This window comes from Parasteatoda tepidariorum, chromosome 10 (genome assembly GCF_982258835.1).
Source record: "Parasteatoda tepidariorum strain Cologne lab strain chromosome 10, Ptep-v5.0, whole genome shotgun sequence".
Taxonomy (NCBI): domain Eukaryota; kingdom Metazoa; phylum Arthropoda; class Arachnida; order Araneae; family Theridiidae; genus Parasteatoda; species Parasteatoda tepidariorum.
This window is the reverse complement of record NC_141764.1, coordinates 29,990,124-30,007,631: the sequence shown is the minus strand read 5'-3', so window position 1 is coordinate 30,007,631 and position 17,508 is coordinate 29,990,124. Positions and strand designations below refer to the sequence as shown.

Sequence of the window (17,508 nt, the reverse complement as noted above, 5' to 3'; positions counted from 1 at the left end):
CACTGTAATCACTAATCATTAACCATGAGTGACAACTACCCATCCCCCAATTGTAGAATTTCAGCACTTATCTATTCATAAACACATTCCGCTTTCCAACAATTGTAGATTGTCAAAATGAAGCTCGCATTCTTTGATGATAATTTTCAGTTGAAGAGAGCTAAAGGGGTATGTAGGTTTAACTGTATAGCAATACATGTATGTATGGCTATTATAAGAAAACTGCTGAAAAAGGTTGTAAATTAAATATGGTCTTCAGATGTAGTGGGTATTATCTATTCCTCTAAATTTAGAAAAATTGTCGATAAGTTAAAAAAAATTCTAAACTTAAAAAAGAGAAGAAAAAAAAAGCGAATTTGGACATAGTTCGGATAATTGGACGTTCGGATAATAAGGGTTTGGATAATCGGCGCTCTACTGTATTTTAATAAATTCATCAAGTCCTGAATTATAAGACACAAAAAATTCCGTTAAGAAAAAATAAACAAAAGTAATCTCATACAAATATATTTAACTGAAAATTGGTTAAAAAAAAGTGAATTAAGACACTTTTACTAATAGAGAGAAAAAGAGCACTTGAAAAATACAATTTAAAGCTGATGGATGCTTTCCATTTTTATTAATAATTTTTCAAGTCTTTTCAAATGGTGAGAAAAACATTTGTAATTTATTTAGATGCAGTATAAATATTTCATTTAAATGGATAACTTATACTTTCAAAATTTATGTATGAAAAAAAAGCTTGAAAAGATTTGTGAGACTTAAGCATATTACAACTAATGGAGGACTGTAAAAAAATTTTCACAAAATATAAACACAAAGAAATTATTCATTAAATTTTAAAAATATCCTGCGTACACTATCTCGAATATTTGGATCAGCACCAAGTTCCAACAGCCATAAGACTGTATTCAAGTATTTGTATTCACAAGCCCATACAAGTGGTGTCCAGCCCCCGTCATCCTAGAAATTATATTTTGACTAAGTTATTCAAATTACAAAAACAAATTAATAATGAAACAAAAACAATAAAAATTAGAATTAATTATAGTAATCTAGATATTAACATATTGTATAAAATGTTGATACATTCAATACAAGAACTGAACTACACATAAAAAACATAAGGCTAAATTAAAACTGAAAAAAAAAAAATACAAAAACCACAATAGTTATAGGCTTTGCTAATGTGGGTATACCAATTGCCTCTGTCAATACCTAAATTGTAATTAGCAGATAGCTTTTTAACACTTTAGTAAATCTTGTTTAGAGAAAAACATTAACTAAGCTAATGCTCTTCAGCAAACAAAGCATTTATATTAAAAATTATTTTCATTAAAAATATAACATTTTAAATGAAGAAAATTTTTAATAAAAATGTCAACCAATGTAACTGTAACAAATGTAATGCAAAAACATAAACAAGGCATTTTTATTGAAAAAGTAAAGTGAACCAAAAGGTTTAATCTTTAAAAAAAAAAAATTTTAATTTTCAGAGAACATTTGCCAAGTGTTATAACAATTAAAGATCGTGCCAACTTCAACAATTGAGGCTACTACCGATAAAGCACTTTATTGGCATATTCAATAATAAAGTATTTTGTAGAATAAGATGCAAGGCATAAATGCAGACAAAATAAGGAACTATACTGCTAAGAAAATTTTAAAAAAACTTAAAAATTAATACAAATAAAATGCATGTAAACTAAGGAGAGTACATGTATACATATTTAATTTCTTCACTCATCAGATAATTAATAAATAAATTTTAAAATAGTTACTAAATTTAATCAGATTTTCTATAATGTGTACTTTAAATAAAGAGAAATATAACACATTTTACAGCATTGAGAAATGAAATTTAAAAAGTGCCAACAGCTGGGATAGAACTAGAACCACTGTTCTTTCAGTTATCAGTAAAATGTTTCAACCATTTAGAGAAGCATGCAACTATTCTACATGCTTTTTTAATTTTAATAATAAATGAACTAAAACTTCAGGGGTCAGATTTTGTCATAGATCCCAATTTTTACCATAACCTATGTGGTAGACCAGGTTCTTCAATTTAAGTTGAGTTTCATCCCAATAGCAATTTTACAGATGAATACTTCTCTTGTCAGTATCAGAAATACTGACCCATCATGGCTCATAATCATTTTTTTTAAATATTTAACATTTATTTTGATACTATATTTTATTGCTTAAGGTTGTGTTTGGGTAATAAAATACCAATAAAAATACAAATAATAAAGTTAAAAATAAATACCTGAATATTAATATCAAAGTTTCCCACATCATACAAAAGCTGAGCGATATCTTTGCAACCACTTTTACAGGACGCATGAAAAGCAGTCAAACCATTTTCAGTCTAAATAGAAACATTAAACAATTTTAGGGTTCTTATTGTTAAATTTTGCGTGTAAAAAGAAAAAGAAAAAAAAATTTTTTTACTAATAAATTAGTTTTATCATAAAATCAGGTTGATTTGACAAAAAAATTATTAAAAGATATCCAAAAAGCTTTCTATAAAATTAGTTTCGATCTTATTTTCAGCTATACTCAAAATTTGGCCACATCACTAAACAAAATTTATGGATTAAGCATGCATGTGCAGACTAAAATATGTAAGATACAAAATATATTATGAAGTTTGCCTTTTAAAAAAATGTATGTATGAATTCTTACTTATGCAAAATAAAGTATAACTAAAAAACAAAGAACTTAATATCAAAATAACTAAGATTAAAAGAGTAAGTTATAAAATACAAAAATAAAATAATTACCTTTGCATTTATATCAGCACCAGCCCATATCATGTAGCGAACTACAGCTATATGCTTTCTTTCAACAGCCAAAATAAGTGGAGTTTCTAAATCATCATTTACAGCATTTATCACACCACCATACTACATAAAAAATTAAAAAAAACACTGTTAATAAAATTAAAATGCTCTTACAAAATTAATGTACCTATAAAGAAATGGATTTATTTCAAATTAAAAAATAAGTTTTATTTTTTTTATTTGAATCATCAAATATATTGTCACTGCTTCTAAGAAGTAAATTTTTAAATAATTAAGAGGCAGTTGAGACACAAAGTAAAAACCCTGAAATTTTTATGTCAAAAAAATTGGTATCAAGATATCAAATTATATACCATACATGTTTCATATTTAACATAAAGTTTTGAACTAACATATATAATTAAATTAGTTACTAATGAAGAAAATCCCACCTTTATAGTAACTTATCCAAGAAAAAAACAACAATTCTTCTTACAAGAATTTCAATATTAGATTTTAAAATCATGTGAATATGAATTGCTATATTGGATTTTAAAATCGCTAGAATGTTATTAGCAATAAAGGATTTTAAAAATCCGGAATTCCGAGATACACCCCTACTACAATCACTCCTAAAAAGTGTATCTGTTAAAAGTTGACTAACACATGGGATCAAATTATTTCTTAATGTATGCATATTCTATCAAAGAAAACAAATAAATGAAAGCATTCTTATCTTAAACAACATTTAATTTTACTCAGCACCTAAATATGTGAGAGAATGTGAAGTGTTATAAACATATTTTTCAGCATAATTAATAAGTAAATTAATTTGTTTATTCAAGTATTGCAACTCCCTTCTAAGTAGCAATAATAATCAGAATAGAAAAAATTTATAAATTAATCTAGACATTACATTAAAAAGATTTAAAGCTGGTTTAGTAGAAACAAATATTTAAGAGGGACAACATAATATATCTCAAATCTGAAAAAGAATAAAGTTTCTACGGCCAATAAGTTCAATTACTTCGAATATGATAAAAAACATTCTACTGAGATATGGAATAATATGTTTGAAACTGCAATGCACATTTAATTCGCTTTAATAAAATGACTAGTCCTTTTTAGGGGCAACTCAAAAGTTTTGTCTACATTGCTCAATATCAGAAGCTCACAGGTTATTTTTTCAGCATGGCTCTAAATTTGAATTATGAGGTCACAGAGCATATTTTTTTAAAATAAATAATTTAATTATTCTTTTTTACAAAATGTTATCATTGATAATACATTATAAGACCAATAAATTTTTTTAATTGCAAATGATAAAATCTGACAACTTACAATAAAATTTTAATTGCATTCAGTAAATGTTTCAGTCAAGGCAATTAAAATAAATATTTATTAGACTATTTTTTTAAAAAAAAAATGATTAGTATTATTTAATACAAAATAATTATAAATTTTTCAATCAAATCAAAAATTTTTGAATAGGAGATGATTTTTTATTGTTGCTTTCACAGCAATTATATCAATATACAAAATATTGAAACAAAATATTGAGTCATATCTACTGTATGTTGACTTCTTTCATTACTATTTTTTAGTCTTTGATTTTCAGCATATTTAAACAAGACAAACTTAAATTACAATTGTCATAAATAAAAGTTTAGTGGGTGGATGTTAGCCTTTGCTAACTATAAAACACATTTTAAATGCCAATTAAAGTGAATCACTATAATGTATCCTGAATACTTAAACTGCAATCAGCATAGTTAATCATAGAAAATTATCAATAATTTCAATTTTCAAAAGGAATATTAAAGAAGTTGTTAGATTACAAATCAAAAAATTCTAAAAACACATTGATTTGTAATCACTCTAAAATCTATCATTGATTTCTACAATTTTGCATTTACAAAAAAATATTTTTTTAAATCTTTTTAATATATATAATATATACATTTTATGAGTATCAAAACTAACTTAAAAAATAAAGATACGAAATAACTTGCACATTCTGCTTAAAGTATGTCAATTGAAATTTGCATTTAAGCTAAATGAAAAAGTAGCTAAATAAACCAAAGTTAATGTTACCTTTTGTATCACATTTTTAAAGTAAAGTAAACATCATACATTTTTATTTTTATAGAAGAAAATATCAAAAAGAATTATAAATTGTTAAAGTATTAATATGATGAAAAAATAAACAATGGCTGAAAAGAAAAACAATTGAATCTTTTTAATGATAATACTTTATCAGAGAGCATAACTTAATAATAATTAAATGCATAAATAAAGTAATTCTAACTTTAACTGCACAAATAATGTCAATAATTTACAGGAAAGATTACCTGAAGTAAAACATGAACAATACCAATAAAGCCAAAATATGCAGCTATATGAAGAGGAGTATTATTCTTGTGCGTTTTAAATTTATGGTTCGGATTGACCCCATTCACTGTAAAGAAATATAAACTAAATGAGTGAAATAATGAAACAGATATACAGATAAATACTATTTATTTTATCATATTAATTATGTTATACTGCTGAAACAATAAACAAAAATTAAATTAAAAAAATTAGCTTCAGTAATTAAACAGATTATTATATATAGTTCTTACAAACTTATTTAAAATTATGAAAGAAAATTATTCTACTTAAATAAAGCTATTACCTACTTAAATGTGACTGTGATATTCATCAAATTATTCTTATGTGACAAAAAGAAACAAAACCTTTGCAACCAGACTATCGTTTTTGCATATTACACTTGCATATATATAAAGTCATTGACCAATAATCAATATGATGCTGGTGGCAACAGAATATCAGTCTTAGATATTTTTTTTAAAAAAAATAATAATAATTGAAACTATTTGAAAAGCAATACATTTAAAATTCGTCATTTCTCAATAAATATCAAATTAACTTTCCAATGTTGCAGTGCTCAAAACTCACACCACACTTTGACAAAAAGTATTTTGTTAAGTACCACCAAAAAAGATAAGGCACCAAGGTATTTTGACAAACATAAAAGTTCAAATAATCAAGGTTATACTGCAAAAACAATTTAACTCCCTTTCTGTTGATGCTTTAAAAACAGTAAAATGTACATTTATTTACAAACAAGAACCTAACTGGAAAGTTTCTTACAGTTAAATGCATTCTACCAATAAGGTTCTCATTTGCAAATGAAATTTTTTTATGTACATTGTAAATAGTCCCTTACAGTTTTGTGACTGACGAAAGTAAGATTGGTAATTTGCGATATTTGTCACCCAGGAAGTAATTTCGGCAAATTATCTGCACTAATGATTTTTGTGTTTTTTCTACATGTAATCTGTGGGCCAGATGCAAGAAATTACAATAACAAATAAAATTCATATATTAAATATTACAATTAAAATTCGCACCTAATAGTTGTAAAACTTTTTTCACATCTCCTACTTTTATAGGATTGTAGAGACATTTTCCAGTAGGTCTTAAGTGTAGGCACTTATCACTAATGGCCATCAGCATTGATTTAAGCTCCTCCTTTTCTGGAATATTATATTTCAAGGCTAAAAAATTAAATATTTTAAAATGATTTTCAACAAATAATTGTTTTAAAATTAATACACTACTTAGATTAAATAAATATAACTAAAGTCCTTCACTGCATGCACACATTACACATTCAGGAACTTATATGAAAATGTGATTTATTGGAAAAAATAGATTATAAAAACAAAAATATTTACTTTCTAATGGTTTTTCATTTTCTACATTCACAATTTTCATAGAGATACAGTAATCCTTCAAATGGCCAGTCAAGTTTCGAACAGTAGAATCTCTAAAATGAAATATAAATATTGAGTTCTATTATAATATATTCTCCGAATAATGAGTTGATTTGCAGAGTTCTATATTATCCCTTAAAGAATATTTGTTTAGTAATAAACAAGAAAAGAAACTGATATTTTATTTAAAGAAAATAGACTTTAAAATTCAGAGAAAAAAACAATAATAGGCACTAAAAGTCCAAAAATAGATGCAAATTTGAGAATTCAATTAAAGAAAAAGGGGAGGAGAAGGAAATGTACACTTAATAGCATTCAGTATAGGAAACCAGTTTATTTAGTTTCAAAGTTTGTAAAATATTTCATCCACAAATGTCACTGCTAACTATCATAAGCTATAGAAAAAAAAATGCTTTTAAAATAACAAACATTTGCAACTAAGTGGCAAAGCTGAATACAACATTAACAGATGCCCAGGATATAATTTTAGTTAGAATGATCAGACATGAAGTGAAAAACATTATTTTATAGTACTTCTAATCAACAATACTATATGTTGATGAAACTGGTAACTAATTTTTAAGCTTCTTAAATATATGATAGTTTCTTAAGCTTTTCACTCCATCTATTGCTCTAGATTTGATTATTCAATCAAGAAAACTGAGTAATTACTCAAATTGTCACATTAAAAAGGACATTTAATGTCTCATTAAAATCTCAAATACTTGGCACCAGTTCAAAAATTTTTTGTTAAAAAAAAAGGCTAAAATAAAAAGGTTTTCCTAATTTACTATTGAAAGCTTTTCAAATAAACAAATAGACTCATTGCAAGCTATGTCTGTATAATAAAAATAATCTGCATAAGATCATTTAAACTTATAAATTCATTTGCTTTTGAGTAATAGGTAACTGCCATCTTGTACAGTAAATCATGAAAATTGGCAAATCCCTACATTAGCATGAAAACTTTTCTTGCAGTTTTATGGAGAGTATTTTGAAAAGCTAAGATGCTAAATATTTTAACAATTTAAAAACATAATTTTATGTTTAAAGATTACAAGAATAAAGAATAAACAAAACATTAATCTCATGAGAATTCAATGCACATATATTTTAACTTTTGCAGCTGGAAATATTTTAATCAGTTTAATTTTTGCAAGTAAATAAACTGTTTAAGAAAATAAACGGCAATTCTGAGTCAATAATTACATAATTTGGGATAGCTAAATGTTTAGCACTAAGTTTGGCTAATTGATAAATAATTGATAGCATCTTTACATATTTCAATTCATAATAGCACAGAAAAAAGAAAAAAATGCACACATTTTACTAATTTCTTCGGGTAACGTTTTCAATGCTAATTGTACTTCATCAAAATTTGTAAATCTACAACAATGTGGACATCCAGGTGGCAATCCAGCACGAGGTACAAGATAACAATCAGTGTGGAATAAATGAATCTCTTCATTATGCTTTTCTACATTTTCACACTGGCACATCAGAAATTTACCCTAAAAAGAAAAAAACTTAATTATGGATTGCGTAAAAAATTTCAAATAAATATTATCAATTTGTTAATATATAAGTAAAAGCACATAATATAAGTAGGAAAATTACTAAAAAATACTAAATAATTAAGGAAACTGAAACAAATTTAGTAAAAAGACATGAAAGGAGAAAAAAAAAATATATAATAGAAATATAGTATAAAAATATATTGTGGATTGGAAAAACAATGTATTAAATTAATTTAGGTGAAGCTTTATACAATCAAGAAAAATAGATATGGCACCTAAGGAGTGCAGCAGGGTCATTAAATTTTAAAATGAAACTGATTGTCAAAATTATCATATCACGACAAAAAAAAAAAAATTAGGGGAGAAGAATGTCTAGATAACTTGTATTTTAAAATAGTTTATGACTTAAATTTTAAAGGCAAATTAATTATTTTCAAAAATTTCATTCCAGTGTCATTTAAAAAAACAAAATAAAAAAACAATAAAATATTGTTTGATTTCTACATTGTGATAAAAATGCTCAGAAATATTTAAATAAAACAATAATTTTAACATACCATACTTTTTTTTTTAAAATTATCAGACATAAGAGAATAAATAATTTTTTAGGTCAGTTCAGCAGAAAAACTTGGTATTCGAATTATAGTTTTTTCATTAAAACAATGTTTCTTTCATTTTCATTTTTTCAACTTATATTTTAATATTTTCAAAACCTTCAATTCTCTTTAAACCATACATAAAAAGAAAATAAAGTGTATCTGCTGAAGTAATAATCATATAAAACTTTTGTGAAACACACAACAAATTTCTCATTTTACAAAACCATTATTTGTATCCTTCTATCCTTTTTTTTTTTTCACACTCATTTAAGGAAATATTCATATAATAAAACAATCGAATAACAACACATTTACAATAAAAAAATCAATGCTTCTAAAATGTACAACATGCAATATAAGCTAAAAATTTTTTTCGATTTTTTAAATTTCTTTAGGGCTAAAACTTGTAGGAAACAAAATCACATTGTGGACAAAGAAATTGAAAAATAAAAAGCATCTCTTAGATTAAAAATATATAATTATTTGTATTTTCATAAGAAAAAAAAGTGCTTTGATTCAAAAATGTCTAAAACATTTACAACTATTCAAGTGCTTGAATAATTTATGCAACACGCAACTCAAGGCAATTTCAATTATCAAGTTTCCACTGTTTAGCGTTAATAGAAGTAGAGAAGTCTTATGCACAAGGTAAAAAACAGTGAATTAAGAAAAACTATTTCAAGACAAAACTTTAAATAAATAACTTTAAACAAAACGCTTGAATTTGTAGACGATTCTAATTTAGAGGATAGGTCTATAATTTTTTGTTTCCAGTGAATGGGTTTCAGCATTTTTGCTTTCTTTCTTTCTTTTTTCAAAAGACTCAAAAATTTTGTTAGGAAAACCCATATAGACCCCTTAATAATTTTTATACATGTTTCTTGATAAAAAAAAAAGTTTTATGCACAAAAATAAATATTATCTATTGTTAGCTACTTTACACAATTATAATTAACTATTATTACTTCTTCTAAAAAAATAACACGAAGATAAAGGGAAGTTTAACATCATTATGAATTCTTATGAACAGTTTAAATTTTGATTAATTTACAGCCATGTGTTAAGAAAACTGTTGGTGAAGCAATGAAGTTCAATATTTATTATTTCAACTTGCCTCTCACTTCTGATGCAGTTTATTAAAAAAAAAAAAAAGATGAGGTTGATCAAATGTTGCAATTATTATAACAAATCAAATGTATAAACAGTTAAAACATTATTTTCTTAAAATTACTATAGTTTCTTCAAGTAGTTAGGTTATGAATAAGTTCAATAAGATAATGTTACCTGAGTGCAGAAAATTCCACAACATGGGCAACAGTGGTGGTGTTTAAGTCTCCAAAGATGAATATCACAGAATATACGAAATTTAACCTTTTGTGAAGGTGAAAGCAAGGAGTGTGTATAAATTTGGCGAGAACATGGAACAATCTAAGACAAATTAATAACATAAAATTAGCCCTTATGAGCGAAAATCACAAAATGAAAAGGTTACCTCTTAAATAACTTTGGATTTATAAATCAGACTTTCTACATTTAGACACAATCATAATGGTTCAGGGGCTGACCTACTGTTTGTCTACGATAGGTACTCTGTCCGCCATTCGTCTGGAGGGGTGGCGGGGACTATGGTAACGAGGTATGATTATTTCAAGTCGGGGTGCGGGGACGCTCTTTAAGACTGGTTTCGGTGGGAGAAAAGGAGACTTCTTTCTTCGATCTATTGTATTAGCCCTAGAGTTAAGAGAAATTAGCATTCACGCCTGAAACATCGTTTAGAGCGTGTGATTCCTTTTTTTTAATCTTTTCTCTTTTTCAAAAGCTTCTGTTTTAGAAAAAAAATTTATATGTATGTATGGAATATGTATGGAAATTGTATAAAATTGTTTAAAGCAGCTCAATGTTTTATTAATAAATAACTCATCTATAAATTTATCATACATAGTAAATTGGTTATTAAGAAAAAAATAAATTTGCTAATAAAAACTGTTTTTAATAAATAGTGAAAAAAAACTGTACAGGTTACAATAAAATATGAATAAGAAAACGTAATTTAAGCAAAAAAAACTCAATTAATAATTTCAGATGGTTTGATGGGTGCTGATAAAAATCATCGTTGATAGTTTTAGATTTCATCCTAGTTGCGGTCACTTGCTTTCAGTTTCAAAAAAAAAATAAATAAATAAATAAAATATTTAAAAATTAATAATCAAAACAAAGATATTTATTATTTCTCCGGCACAGATAACGTGAACTATTTTTATTTTCAGCAAAAGTTTTATCTCCTTTTAAAATCAGAGTTATTAAGTTTAAGCTCTTCACTTTTTCCAGAAAATCCAAGTAATAAAAGAAATTAACTGCTTTAAAAAATGTGCAAGTTTAGAAATTAAACCATCTAACAATCAATGAACATTCATAATAAATATCGTAAAATTAAAAAGTAATATTAAAAAAACCTGTACTACCCTTAATGTCAGAATTTGTTCACTTTTTTTCCTTTGTATTTAAAAAATAACAACTGATTGAATCGAGAGAATTATTTTAAGTAAGAAAGAAATATTCATGCGAATCTTAAAAAAGTTCTTGAATCAGATTAAATAAGTCTCCTACTGGTGGCTGAGTCAGCCAATCTGGTATACTCCCCATACAAGCTATCATCGAAGGCGAAAGAAAAGGAGACCACTTCATCGAAGCCACCCTCCCTAAAATGCTCTCTTCTTGTTTCCATAGCACCAGACTGCCGCAGACTTTGTGGCGGACAGAGTACCTATCGTAGACAAACAGTATATGATATTTTAAATTACAAAACAAGGCACAAAGTGGAATTTTCTATGTATAAGCATTTACATTAAAATAAAATAAGAAAAAAAAACTTTATTAATGAGCCCTTTAAACCAATAAGATTTTATCTTAGAACATGAAAATCTATTTATTAGATTAAAAGTATTAAGGTAGTCTATTTCTTATTTTATGCACTGTGCATTAAAAGAGTAAATAATTTTTTTTCATATAAATAAGAAATTTAAAACAAACATTTCCATCTACTGTATCTTCTCCCTCACACGTTTGCTGCAAGGATTCTCCGTCAAACAGACAAGGTACGTCGTCTTTAATACATGTACAAAATGACTTTGAATGAATTAATTCCTGTAAACAAAAAAGAATAAATATTTTAATTAAGAGGGAATTTTTTGAGAAATGTTAATAAATTAAACACAAGCAAAGTCATTAAATTTGAATTAAAATCTGTCTCCAAAAAGTATGGGTGGATAGAAAGGAAAAAATTACTAATGCCACAAAAATAATAACAAGCTATGCGAGCAAATACATATATTATAATTGGTAGAAAATATTATGCTGTGAATATTGCTGATGAACATGAAGAGAACTTTCTAACAAGCACAGAACACTACTCTTAAATCCACCGATTAAATAAACTTAATAGCTAATTGAATAAGCGTAAATCAATGATTATACTAAGCTTTGAATAAATAAGCAGAATTCCTAACAAATTATTTATATTTATATTTTAAGCTATAAATTAGAAATTTGATATGTAGTAATTTACACGTTCTGTAAATTTTTTTAATCATAATACAAAGGAACCTCAATTTCATGTTTTTTTGTCAAACCAGTGGTAAAAAACACAGAAAGCTGGAAAAGGTTATTAAAAAGTAAAAAGTTTAAATTGAAGTAAAAAATATCTAAGAGAATTTTACAACTAGATGAACTTTTTTAAAAAAATGTGTAATTTTTTTTCTTAAATAACTGAACCAATAACAAGTTCAACACTAAAATTGTTTTGAAAATTTGCATCATGGTTTGCATTTCAATAAAGAATTGTTTCAAAGATTTTATGCTTTGGATCACTTGATTAGCTGCAGATAGCATCTTCTATCATCAGAGGAATTCGTGAAGTGATGAGATGCATGTCACAGTCGACTTCCCGAAAATCTTCAGCCACGTTATCCTCTTTTTCCGAAGGGCAAATATTATTGTTGAATACCTATTTCATTAAACCCATTGGTAATACATTTTTTATCAACACTGTCTCACACAGCAGAAATAAAATTCAGAACTTCTAGAACATTTATCTTTTCTTAAGAAGCATCTTGCGGGTCAACAGAATCAAGAAAAAGTGATTTTTGAATCAATTGTTTCCTTTAATTTTCTTAAAAGGTTGAAGTTCGCTGAAAAAAATTCACTCACACATATTCAACTTCAGCTCTATATAATCAAGAAACAAAATGATTTTTTGGTTATGTATATTTTATATCACATTTTTTTCATCTAGTTTTCAAAGAAAAATGTTCAAACAGGGATTGAAATAAAGGTGTTAAGTGGGATTTTCTATAAAAAGGATAGCATAATATCTGTGATATTTTTAATAAAAACTATATTGAGACATTATCGGTAAAGGTACTTTTCTCAAATCAGTAGAAAATGATGTAAGAAGCAAGATTAACATACAAAAAGAACAATGTGAAATCAAGTTTCTACTACTGTATCAATCTGGAAAAAAACTTTTCCATTAAGCTAATGATAAAAATTACAACAAATATAATAAACAGCATTCATTATTTATTATTGTTATACAGTAAGAAATCTCTACTTTCATATGTAATTACTCAAATAACAAATCATGTTTAAATACTATATTTGAGAGAAAGAAATAACAATATTACCTGTGAAGACCATTCACCAGGAACTTTTGTGTCATCATCAGATATTTCCTCACACGATGACCCTAAGTAAAATGGTCATTTAATATAAGGGCAAAATAATATGAAAAAGTAACAAATTTGTCTTAATCAGTCATTTTATTCATAACATTAGAGATTAGTCACTATATAAATTATTATTACAGTCTGATTTTCATATTGGCAATTGAAAAGTTCAAGTTTTATGCTCTGTACCTACACCCCAAGCTATTCCCATTTCTTTTTTTTTCCTTTTTCTCAGGACAAAACTATAAGAAAAAGAAATGCCTTCATTTCCCCCTCTATCTCTGTCAATTTTGGCTCTTGCCACCCCTACATATCTAACAATATTTTCTGTTTCGAGGAACAAGAGAACATCTGTCAATCGGGCAGCACTAGCAATGTGATTTTGGCTGAGGTTGTTTAGAACTGATAGCAAGTTAACATTTGTATGAAACTGCAGAAAGGATCCTTAATTAAATTGCCTGTTTCATATGTCAATATGCTATGAAAATAAAATTTGTCAAAATGCTTGTTTCTTATTTTAAATTGATCATCAATAATGTCAAAAATCAATGTCTTTTATTATTATAATAAAAATTAATAAAAAAATAAACATCAAAATCTAATTTTCTTGTTGAAAAGCTGGCAATTTTTCTAGTTTTTATGTATTTTATTTTTTTCTATCATCTTGAGTGTCTTTGTGAAAAGGATATAAGTCCCTACCTTGCCAACTAATTATTTGATGATGTTTAAATCTTAGAATAATCTTTTAATAATAAAAAGATGCTCAACTATTGTTACTTTTTTTAAGAACAGATTAAAAATAAAAAACAATTTTCTAATAATTAATTACAAACCAATTTTCACTTAAACAGCAATTTATTTTCGGATTTAGTGCGTATAAATTGTAAATATCTTCACAATTTAATAATTCTTATACTGTTTTGAATGATTAATTTTCAATAAAGTGAATTGCAATATAGCATGTTTGTTTTTTAAAATCAGGAAAGGTTACTTCCTGCTATATTAAAAACAGACATTATGATCATGTACAAATAACATGAAAGAGCAGGAAGATTTAATTTTTTAATGACTAAAATCTAATTAATTTTCATAAAATAATTAGTGATGCAACGAATAGTGATGGGGCCGAATAGCCGAATACCGAATATTCGGCCAAATTTTAGGCCGAATACTTACTTTTTAAAAAAAAATTTCTCTTTTGATTGTAATTAAAGTAATTTTGAAATTTTAAATTAAAAATGAAATAAATATTAACAAAATTGCTTTTTTAATCTTTGTATATTTAAAAAAATTTTGAAAACTTGATTTATTTTTTGTAATAATTAAAATATCTTGATGCCAATAACAAGGCAATATGGCTTTTATAAATCTAAATAATTAATAAAAGCATATTTTAGTTATAGTTATACTTGTAATTTATATGCCACTTTATTTAAGACTAGCCGCCTAAGGCGGCCAGCTGTCCGCCACGCTGAAGGTTTTCACAAATAAAGTTTTTTAAAACATAGCAGGAAATCTGAAGATTAGTGGACAATTAAAGTGTTCCTGTCCAGCAATTTTGTCTTCATATCAAGTTCTGCTGCAAATGTATTATAGCTCTTGAGGATGTTTGAAATTATATAGCTACAACGCTTAAGAAAAAAAAAAACTAAAATGCTAAATACATGAAAGAACACGAAAACGAATAAATTTTTTATGGTATCAATTTCTATTTCTATATAATTTTTTATGGTATCAAATTCTATTTCTATATCTGTTACGTCAAGCACTCAGGTATTATAATTTGATCTAGTTGTGCTTGTATAATTTTGATCTAGTTGCGCTTTCTACGTCATTTTGTTAACATAGTTTGGTTTGTTATTTAACATCGTTTGGTTTGTTATTTCTAAGTTAACTTTCAAAAAATTGGCTGGTATCAGCATTTTTATTCTTTAAGTTGTTTATTTTTTCTTTTGGAATTCCTTCCTTTTTAGCGAAATGTTTTTCAACCTAATCGAATTCTTTGCCGACTGTTCTCTGTATATATAAAGAAAATAAAGTAAATATTTTTAAAGTGTTGTGAAAAGAATTTTTAGTTGTACAAAGTACTACAATATCGCTATAAAAATTATCGTCTTCGCTTCAGAAAAAAAAAATAGAGCGTGGAAAGAAGAAGAAAAACTTATTATAACAATTGGGTATAATATGAAAAAAACACAACTACTTCGATTTAGTAGGAACAACATATGACGCAATGCTAAACGAATGGAATTTAGTTGTTGTTTATTTAGTTATTGTTATTAGTAGTTGTTGTTATTTGTTTTAGTTGTTGTTGTTTATTTAGTTGTATTTAGTTTCAATAACTTTTCTTTATAATGCAATAAAATCTGGCGAGCAGCTATTTAAACGATCGAACACTTCGTTTGTTTATTTGTGGCTTGAAGTTAGGCTCGCAGAAAATGCCGTTCATGGGTTAAATTTAGTAGGAACAACACAACCTGTGACGTAGGCTACATTATACCCAATTATGAACAGCGACAAATATATCAAAGCGAAGCGTTCTATTTACGTATCGAATATGTTGCCACATTTTTAATACGAAAGTTAAACTTTTCTCCACTTTAATAAATGTAAACTAATGCGAACTTTACAATTAAATTATTAATTCCTTCGTATATTATTGGTTTTAGTTGTCGAAAATTAATATTTCAATTGTGAGGTTCGCATTAGCATACATTTATAAGAGTGGGGAAAAGTATATGCATTTTTTAATAATTTATTGAATATGGCTCTTTGAAGACGAAAAAGCAGACGAAAAGCATAGACTTACAAAATGACTGATAACTAAATAACTAATCAAAATTTTTGAAAAAGAAAAAAAATACTTCTTCATTATGTGAAAACACAATTATGGGCCGAGTTTCGTGCCCGGGCGAGGCTTCTGGGGCGATATATTGTGATTACAGACACACACACACAGCCGCGTTTATTATTATGTATAGATAAGAACTCATTACTTACTACTGTTAAATGTATTCTTAACATTCTTTTTTGTCAGAAAAATTATTAAAACTCAGAAAATTAAGAACTTTTTAAAAAGTTTCACTTTTGAAATTTTAATTTTGTAATTAAATAATTTTCAAATTTTAAATTAAAAATGAAATAAATATTAACAAATTTTCTTTTTTAAACTTTCTATATTTAAAAAAAAATTTAACAACTTGATGTATTTTTTGTAATATTTTAATTATCTTGATGCCAACAATAAGGCTTTCACAAATCTAAATAATTAATAATAGCAGCATAATTAATAATAACATATACTTCATTATTCGGCTAGGCCGAATATTCGGCAAAAGGGCTGAATAGGCCGAATACCGAATAGTGGCCGAATATTCGTTACATCCCTAAAAATAATCCTACAAACAAAAAATATCTATTAAAAACATGAAATCATTGACATTATTAAAAATATTAATTTAAAGTAAGTAAACAATTAACAGCATAATAAATAATAGCACACATTCTTTCAATTTATTAAAGTATTTCGGTTAGTAAGTTCAGCAACTTGAGAAAAGACATCCTCAGAAATAAATATTTAGACAACCACCATATTAGAGATAAAACCAGTTAAACCACCCTCCACAGAAAGAAAGTAAAAAAATATTATTTGATGTTTTCCCACATTTTATTAAGAAAATAATAGGATACAATAAGAATTAAGAATACAATAAGAAAATAAGGATACAATAAGAAGTAAAAATTATAAACTAAATTTTAAAAAAATCTCTTTTGTACACATAATGTTTATTTGTCTGTGTTATTTTCTTAATTTCATTCTTATGTGATATTTAAATTACACAGATAAAATTAAATATTGTTGAAGTATACCTAAACTTTTTACAATTAAATTCCAATAAGTACAGTAGCTGAAATAGTCACTTAACAATTGAGTAGAGATTTTTAACATACAAATGACATAAATTTAAAAAAATAATAAAAATAAATAATATTCAATTATGAATTGAAAAGGTATTTAAAAATTTTTAAACCAAACTTACCATTTGCACTTGCATTTTTCATGATGTAAATTGCAGAGCCATCTTTGATAATATCTAACAGAA

The 17,508-nt window shown here is 26.0% G+C and overlaps 1 protein-coding gene across 2 annotated transcripts in view; it reads right to left on the bottom strand.

Annotated features, from left to right (window-relative positions):
* Window positions 1-17,508, bottom strand: part of LOC107438038 (uncharacterized) — a 48,910-nt gene that overhangs the window by 21,971 nt on the left and 9,431 nt on the right. For both annotated transcript variants that reach the window (XM_016050196.4, XM_016050197.4), the window contains exons 3-13: window positions 17,446-17,499; window positions 13,364-13,425; window positions 11,712-11,825; window positions 9,966-10,109; window positions 7,889-8,076; window positions 6,527-6,618; window positions 6,200-6,346; window positions 5,135-5,241; window positions 2,784-2,906; window positions 2,267-2,368; window positions 859-963 (exon numbers count right to left, since the gene is read on the bottom strand). In XM_016050196.4, coding sequence (XP_015905682.3) covers window positions 859-963; window positions 2,267-2,368; window positions 2,784-2,906; window positions 5,135-5,241; window positions 6,200-6,346; window positions 6,527-6,618; window positions 7,889-8,076; window positions 9,966-10,109; window positions 11,712-11,825; window positions 13,364-13,425; window positions 17,446-17,499 — 1,238 coding nt within the window. The remainder of the gene's footprint in view (window positions 1-858; window positions 964-2,266; window positions 2,369-2,783; window positions 2,907-5,134; window positions 5,242-6,199; window positions 6,347-6,526; window positions 6,619-7,888; window positions 8,077-9,965; window positions 10,110-11,711; window positions 11,826-13,363; window positions 13,426-17,445; window positions 17,500-17,508) is intronic.